This window comes from Rhododendron vialii, chromosome 6a (assembly GCF_030253575.1).
Source record: "Rhododendron vialii isolate Sample 1 chromosome 6a, ASM3025357v1".
In the NCBI taxonomy this organism is placed as follows: Eukaryota; Viridiplantae; Streptophyta; class Magnoliopsida; order Ericales; family Ericaceae; genus Rhododendron; species Rhododendron vialii.
This window is the reverse complement of record NC_080562.1, coordinates 3,221,171-3,229,587: the sequence shown is the minus strand read 5'-3', so window position 1 is coordinate 3,229,587 and position 8,417 is coordinate 3,221,171. Positions and strand designations below refer to the sequence as shown.

The window sequence follows — 8,417 nt, the reverse complement described above, 5'->3', positions numbered from 1 at the left end:
GAATCATTTCCAGATAAGAAAGACGTTTCTTCAATAAAATCGACCCTTCATGTACATTATTTCATTTTTATTTTTATTTTAATAAATCAGCTTTTGTTGCGAGTTTCACATACAGTTCCAGACACCCTAAACACCACCAGGACCTCTGATCTTCTTGGGCAATAATCTTTGGTTGCGCTTTGTTCGAAAATTTTAGCTCATTTAAAACATGAAAGGGCATTTTTAAGCTACAAAAATCAGCCTCAAACGAAGACGAGACAAAATCAACTACACTACCCGAACTAGACAAGAGTATCAACTTCTTCTCCATAAGAATTGAAACCCATAACTTCAAACTGCAGTTGCACAATAACTAGGCCAACTGCCCCGGTTGAAAATGAGATTCACAAGCGTTGGTAATATAATGACACAACAAATGCTCTGCCAGGATCTTAAGTTGCATTTCTCAACATATTCATTACACAGAAGATTTTCACCAAAAAAAATTACACGGTAGACAACATGCTCAAACCATACCAATAAACTCTCAAATAATCAGGTATCTGTTCAAAGATATTGCGGAACCATACGCTACATGCATGGGAAGTTACACAGAATTACACCAGGGAAATTTTCTTTTCTTGTAAACAAATGGAATCAGACATACAAATACATCTAAAAGAATGTCTTAACTGGGACTCATGAATAGGGATGTACCGAGACCCATTATTCAACCCCCGCAAAAATATAGATACTACAACATGTGCTTCCTTTTAGGCAGATATCAGACCTTCAGGAAGAGAGTCGCTATCCTGTTCACAGGGAAGAAACCCGCGGCAACCATATATTACAGCGTTGTGGAAGCCAGTTGGATTGTCTATGAATGAAAAGTGGCCACCCTGCAATCATACAACAAAACTTCCTCTGAGAGAAAATCTTAAGAAACTTGAAACTACCACGGGACACTTCCTCTTCATATTTGAGGAGAGAGAGAGAGAGAGAGAGAGAGAGAGAGAGAGAGAGAGAGAGAGACCTGAGGAATCCTTATAATTTCACAGGGGACCTTCATATACTTGCGAGCTTCTTGGGCCCCTTCATATGACATCCAATCATCGTGACCATATATAAAGGTCGTTGGCACTTTCCATTCAGATGCACTGCACCCAAAAGCAATAAGAGTTACTACTTCCCAACCCTTCCAAGGTGGGAAATTAAAATGCCAATATACAGATATAAGATATTAAAGATTGATGGTAAACACTATCTAGTATTGCCTTAGCCATTCCGTTTGGACAAACATCCTTGCAGCATCAAACCCTGTTGCATTTCTAAAGTTCTTCCTTTTTCTGTTTTACACTTTTTGACGAGTGAGTGATACGTACTCAACTACGTTTATATCCCTTCACTTTGCAGCAAAATATGCCCAAATACAGTGAATTCAAAAAAATCAAATACGCTTCCATTTCTGCAAGACAGATACGTGCCATGTAGCAGTAATGGGTATATACTCTCTCCATAAGGAATTACTTCTGCATAATTATTAAACAAATTTCGTGAGTTGAATCACCGCACCTTTTCAAAAGAGGCACCCTAGTAAATGCTCCAAAGGCAAATATGTATTTTAAACACAGCTCTCCACTCGCCTTGGCCGCCAGAGTATGGTACACATAATCTTCAATAGAAACTCAAATTATTAGATTAGTGGTCACTGTGAAAAAGTCAGCAGGAAAAACCTTTTTAAGTACCTGTCAGTAATCTAGACTCCTCTGCGGTCAAAACCTGGCCAGTTGAATATACACCAAATCTAGCAGTAGTATACTTGCGGACCATATTTGGACCAAAGGGACCGAAACCCCTGCATAACAAATTCCCCCGAAAAGGACAAGAGAAGATAAGTTTTACTTATAGAATTCATCGTAAAGGAAACACAAAATGCAATCTAAACTAAGAGCACTCAAGAAATGCAGAATAGGTGCCGATGGCCAAAGTAGGGCTGGACCTTTAGCTCATGGATGGTATAGTGACGTATGTTCCAAGCGTACATAATGGCCATTTGTTGCGCCATTGATGAAAATTTATGCATACTTGGTACTTAACACCATTATAAATGCATGACTTAAAGGGCCAGCACAAACTACCGACCGAGTGAAATGACATTGAGCATAGAAATTTTCCCTCAAGATACCATGTTATTATTTCAAACAAACGTCTAAAAGGAGTTAAGGAAAAAGCAAAAACAATAATCACCTAATAAGCTTCATAGGAGTAAAATTAGACTCCCATAAATGCTTGATCACTGCTCCTTTCCACGTTGCTGCAAAACGCACTATGCGCTCTGACTTACTATCTTCCTCTGATGTAAAGCCAGCGCTCCCCACTAATATCAAGTGTTTTATGTGCTCAGGGTGCTATTAAAAAAATAGGATTGCCATCAGTAATTCAAAAATCCATGTCACTTGTATTAAACTTCAAATATCATGATGGGAATGCAATCACCTTGAGAGCATATTTAGCTGCAACATAACCTCCAAACGAATGTCCGAGTAAAACAAAGTTGCTAAGGTTCTTGGACCTCCTCCACTCCTCAAATGAGTCGATAAACCATGCTTCAGTTTCTGCATTATAAGTTGCACCACAGGTCAATATTTTCCATAAGAGTGTCTTCCTCATCCAAATATTCCAATAGCTCATTGGAATAGAATGAACGTATTTTAGTAGGTGTGCATGCCAAAGTATCATTGCATGGACTGCATGTTCAACAACAACTATGCCGAGAAGGGCATTAAGCATAACGTTATGAGCATAACGGTATTTTAAACGCAAATAAAACTCAAAGAAGAAGACCTATATTATGGTCAAAAGGACAATGTAAGTCATCAGCAACATAAATTTATCTGATCTAGGCCATAACTTTTACCCCAAGAGTTTCAGTCTCACTTTGATTCTACCACAGTATGTCAATCAATAGCTAAAAGATGTAAAATCAAAATACTAAATCAGTCAACTTAGAGACAACTACCTTCAGTGCTTTTGCATGTGAAATCAGGCCTGCTTGATCCGCCCCAGCTGCAAGAAAAAACAAAGGGAGCTCAGAACAATAGGATACTCCTACAAGAACAATTTCAAGAAAAAGGCAAAAAGCTCCATCAACATTGAAGGAATGCAAAATAATACGAGGGTAATTTGCTCTTTATGGCATCAAAAGGACCAAGTTGTGCAGCACGAAAAGGTTTCACAAATAGTAGAAGAAAAATGACCTTCCTGCTCTTATTGGCACAAAGTCAGAATTAATGGTTAAGAAAAGACATTGAGATATCATTTAACTTGTATTCCTTAAAATCTTTCCCTAGAGGATCGATAGACAAATTTTAAAAACCAAGAAAGAGACACATAACACTATTTCCCGGTCAACTACTATCTCTGCATTAAATCATATAAAGAACAATGTAAAGTACAAACCTCAGAAAAGTTTTACGTCTAGCTTTACCTTCTTAATACTTTTGCATTGCTTATCAGAAATAAAACAAAGACCCAAAAATAGCTTCCAAAGAGAAACAAAAATTCTATTCTAACGAAACGTTGAAGGAGCTCTCCCAGGAATACTGTACTGAAGCTTGCAATGAGCTGGGAAAACACTAAGGGTCTTAAGAACCATTTTCAGGCTGTGACACACCTGAAAATTCAATCAAAGATATCCTATATTGAAGATGCCAAACTGCAGGAGCAGAAAAGTATCAATCAAGAGAGCGAGGAAAAGAGAAGGGGAAGATAAAGATCCAGTTCGGGTGCAGAACTTAAAAGAGTTAATGAACGAAGGAGATGAATCCGGGGGAAGGAGGTCGTGGACATCATCACTACTATCTTAAACCCAACTAACAGCTATTCCATGTGACAAGGCGCTTTAATCAAAATTAGCTTCTAGTTCACAAATGGAAGTCCAAGTAGCATTCCTACTCTTGGGTTGTATTATTTGCCTAGGAAATTCATTTCTTGCTTGGAAATAAGCATCTGTGCAATTAAAAAACAAAAAGCCAAATGTGCTTGCAAGCTAAACTGGAAAAAAAATATCATAGTTAGGCAAACAAACAAATTTACAAACAATACCAAACACAAATTCTTGGCGAGAAAGGGTAAAAAGATGAAATATTGTTTGCTTCTACTATCCATATTTGAAGTACGCATTTGAGTAGAAAAGCTTAACAATATCAGGAAGTGAAGACGTTAGACGTGCCCATAGGGCATACTAACAACATAATGCAAAAAGATATCTCCAATGGATTAAGCTTGGGTAATCAAAATATCACTTGGGATTCTCAAGCTTCAATTAACAACAAAAGTTATAGCTAATCAATTAAAAGTAAAAGAAAACTGATCAAAACATATAAATAAGCTCACCCAAGCTGATCAATAGCAATGACTCTGAAATGCTTAGACAGAGCATCAAAATTTCGAAAGAAGAAGCCTTGAGAAGCACCATATCCATGAATCATTACAAGTGTGGGAGAATCCTCCTTGCTGTCAAAAGTAATCGTGTTGATAAACCTGGCATCATCGCTAGAGGAACGAAACCACCTGACTTTGGAACCTGGCGGGCCGGAACCTATATTAACGTGTTCTTGCTTGTACGGAGTCCTAGAATTAATGAAAAAACAAATAAACACTCAAAAATACAATCATAAAGACCACACGTATTTACAATAATTAAGATCTAGTTTCCTCAAAAGTCACTTCCTTGATATCCATGATGCCAACAGATGCAGGAAAAAAAAAAAGTTTCAGAACCATCCGGAAAGCACAGACCCCCCAAAAAAATCACAATTTTCGAATACCCATTTAACATTTCAGAATGTTCCTAACAATAATTGAGGTCCTTGTTAATATATTTAAGAAAATTCAGTTGCACCATAAAAAAACTAACTGAAATTCATAAGCAGAAGACATACATTGAGGGGAAAGAGAAGAAACCAGTCGGACAGTAATATAATTAGTCCAAAATTTAGCTTTAATCCCTCGCTCCGTCCCATTTTGTTCGTCCGCTCTTTTATTTTCATTGTCCCAAATTTCTGTCCATTTTGAAAATTATCAAAACGTCCTATAAAAATATACTCCATCATTTTACCCTTCATTCTTGATTTGAAGTAAAGTCCAAGAGGGCATTTGTGAAAAGTTTTAAAGTTTTGGAAGCGTAATAATAATGTCAACTTAATAAGTTGAATTCTCCAAATGGGAGAAACAAATAGGGACCGAAGGCATAACAAATTAATTACCAATACCAAAATTCAAATCAGATTAATCCGAAGAAAGCTCAAAAATAGTTTAGGGTTTTGAGAGAGAGAGAGAGAGAGAGAGAGAGAGGGAGAGAGGAAATGGGAGATACTTGACTAAGGAGAGAAGTCGTTTCTCGGAGGCGATGATGTGGTCGGTGGAGGTGGGAATCCAACGAAGAACGTTGGGCCACAAAGATTTCGACGATGTTTTCGTTACTACCGTTGATGTTGAAGTCGTCGCGGCGGCGGCGGCGGCAGCGGATAATTCCTCCGACATGGTCGCCAGTAAATTCGACCACCTGTGGCGATGGGGTAGGCGAAAGCTCATGCGATTTCGGATTGAGATTTTGATTGTGTGTTTGAAATTTAATCGCTCATATATAGGCGTTGGCAATCGCTAGGAAGTTTCTGCAACAAGAAATAACAGAGCGCTTCCAAGCAAGAATCTTTTTGTTTTTTGTCAAACCATAGAGAATTTTTTTTTTTTCCAGAACTGCTATCCGAGCTAACTTATGCGTACTCAAAAGTCATCTGCCCTTTACTGATCCAGTGTCATCACACCGGTATAAGAAAAATTCACAAAAAAATTAGTAATTTATTGCGGCCTAGTTCTAAAAATTGAACCTTAAATCAACTTGCGTGTGAAGTAAATCCAAGGGGTTGCTTGACATTTTAATTAACCGGGAAATTTTTTTTTGTTCTCGTTAAATAAAAATTTGCATTTATTAATTTTGTTTCGATTTTTTGAGAATTAGGTATCGTTCTGCTTTTTTTTTAAACCTCCCTTTTTAAAAAAGAATGTAATTTCAAGCTAAAATATAATAAAAATAAAAAATAATTTTTCAATTTTTTTTTGCACCGTTTAAAAGATCTCAATGAAATCTATCAAATAAGATTGATATTGATAGAAAAATTATTTGCTTAAACACATAATTTTTGAGCTTGAAATTGCCTTTCTTTTTTTAAAACTTCATCTTCTAAGAAACCGAAACGGACCCGTATTGTTTTTTCATGGCTTATTTGTTAGTAAAAAATTGACTTATTGGCTAATTTTTATCTATATTCAAAAGAATAGATTTTGATCGTAATTTTTTATTTTTTAAATTTTTTTTATCATAAAGAAACAATAATACTAAAATAAAATCAACAAAAAACTAACCAATACAATTCTTTTTAAATAAGAAAAAAAAAAAACTTTCTAAGCCGGCTGTGTCGGAAATAATTGTTTGACCATAGAATATGAACGCGAAGAAGAAGACTGACTTGGGCAAGAAGTTTCACGTGAGTCGTCGGTCCACGTCAGGCGTGACGTGTAGTCTTAGAACTACGGAGGAAAGGAGAGTAGGGCCGCTGGAGCCCCGGGGAGCTCCCGTCCAGTGTGGGATTCTCTCTGGTCCCGTTGAGTTCGGCCAATTGTTGGCTTTTTATGGGGCCAAAGAAAATCATTGGGATCATCGAATTTTTAAATCTCGTTGAGAACATTAGACACGTCAAAAATTATGTTCATTGAATTTCATTTGATATCATTTAGAAATACATTAAGTTTCTGACAAATGTGTTTAAAGGGGTGCAATCTAGTGTTGAACATCTTTTTTTCCCACAAGATTAATGCACTTTGGAAATGATATCAAACGATATTTGATTGACGTCGATTTTGGCGTGGCTAATGTTTTTGGCGAGTTCTAAAAAAGTGAACAATTTTCGATCATTGTTTTGAGTCTGAAAAGGACCCACAATTGGCCAAAATTGGTCGGGACTGGAAGAACCTACAAAGGATAGGAGCCTCCCTACTCGAGCCGGTTAGTATTTGCTAGGATTTTAGCGAACTTGAATTCAAGCGTAAGCTCACTGGAAGTTGGACAAACCGAGCTTGAGCAGAGTTAATTATGATTTGAGTCAATTTTGAGTTTGTTCATAAACTTTAAGAGCTAGAAATAAAAATGTACTATTTTTTTAGTAATATTTGGTGTGGCTTGGTTTCACTTTCTCAAATAAGTTCTTAAAAAAAATAATGATTTATTTTCAAACTTAAAAATAATGGGTTTACAAAAATGATTTTTCAATTTATTTTTGTAGGGTTTGAAACAAGATCTATATTGTATAATTTTTTTTTATTTCGGTAAGCCTATTAGTTTTAAGTTTGAAAATTGCAAATAAGTACATATTTTGAAGGGGGTAAACTGGAACACACTCTTAGTCTAAGCTGCAAATAAGATTTTTGTTGTGGGGAGAAAGTTCTCACATGAAGATTGCAATTGAGATGGACTCAACTTGATTGATAACTCATTCCAAACTAAATTTGCTGCACATATTTTGTGATAGATTCCATATCAATGCGTGATAAAAAAGGGTCACACTCTCCACTTAGGAAAAATTACTGTATTTGGTGCTCTCTGGACACAACCATAGGACAAGCGAGCTCTGTGACTAATTATTATTATTTTTTTGAAATTCAAGTTCATTGCCAATATCGAATAAGGATCTGGAAGATCAAATTACAGAGAAACCACACAAAGCAGGTGGACAACACCCCGAGTAACTCCAAAACTAAAACCCTGGATTACAATAAACGCACGAAAACAATAAAGGCCTTAGCGGCTAACCCACGAGACGATGGAATCCGCCAAGCAGAGAGAGGACGTTGCCATTGCTTGTCATTACTATCCCCGTAACACGCGAACGAGGGAGAAAACACCGAAGAGCAGCCGCTACAAACGCCGCAAGAAGCGCCAGGAGCTACTATCCAAAAACACCACTGCCGACAAGCTCCTGGGGCGAAGAATCAGACCCGACCCTTCAAACTCGACTTGATTGATGGCTCATTCTAATCTGCTCTAAAAACTACAATTCCAGCTAAAAATATGGTCAAATCAATAATTAAGTTCTACAAACTCTCTTTACATAGATGTTAAGCTGTTTGAACGCAAAATTGCACAAGAACGGAGACCCAATTTGTAGAGCAGAGATACGTAGAAGCAAAATTTTGTTCAGACTTCCAAAAATCATTATACTGCCATGCGAGCTTAGATTCCTTTCATCTCTTGAAATGAAGATTGCCACAATCTCAAATTCTCAATTGACAAAATAATGGATGACAGTAACTACAAGTGCAATCCTGTGCTTAGCTATTAGGCTTTAAGAGCAAGTTTAGTGGGGGATGGATAGTCATTT

At 36.9% G+C, this 8,417-nt stretch overlaps 1 protein-coding gene and 1 long non-coding RNA gene across 2 annotated transcripts; one reads left to right on the top strand and one right to left on the bottom strand.

Moving 5' to 3' along the window:
* Positions 1-502: 502 nt before the first annotated feature.
* Positions 503-5,711, bottom strand: LOC131330955 (1-acylglycerol-3-phosphate O-acyltransferase-like). Its single transcript, XM_058364730.1, has 9 exons — positions 5,357-5,711; positions 4,375-4,611; positions 2,999-3,045; positions 2,476-2,594; positions 2,227-2,387; positions 1,725-1,834; positions 1,552-1,651; positions 1,013-1,136; positions 503-878 (listed from the first exon to the last, which is right to left on the bottom strand). Exons 1-9 carry the CDS (start codon positions 5,572-5,574, stop codon positions 753-755), a joined length of 1,242 nt encoding a protein of 413 aa, XP_058220713.1. The 5' UTR covers positions 5,575-5,711; the 3' UTR covers positions 503-752.
* Positions 4,620-5,342, top strand: LOC131330966 (uncharacterized). Its single transcript, XR_009201287.1, has 2 exons — positions 4,620-4,751; positions 4,980-5,342. It is a non-coding gene; the product is annotated as an uncharacterized LOC131330966 (long non-coding RNA).
* Positions 5,712-8,417: the final 2,706 nt, after the last annotated feature.

Coding starts and splice junctions, on each gene's coding strand:
- LOC131330955 (XM_058364730.1), bottom strand. CDS start 5,574: ATGAGCTTTCGCCTACCCCATCGCCACAGGTGGTCGAATTTACTGGCG. Junction 4,612..5,356: donor CGACTTCTCTCCTTAGTCAA/GTATCTCCCATT, acceptor CATTAATTCTAG/GACTCCGTACAAGCAAGAAC. Junction 2,595..2,998: donor CACATGCAAAAGCACTGAAG/GTAGTTGTCTCT, acceptor CTTATAATGCAG/AAACTGAAGCATGGTTTATC.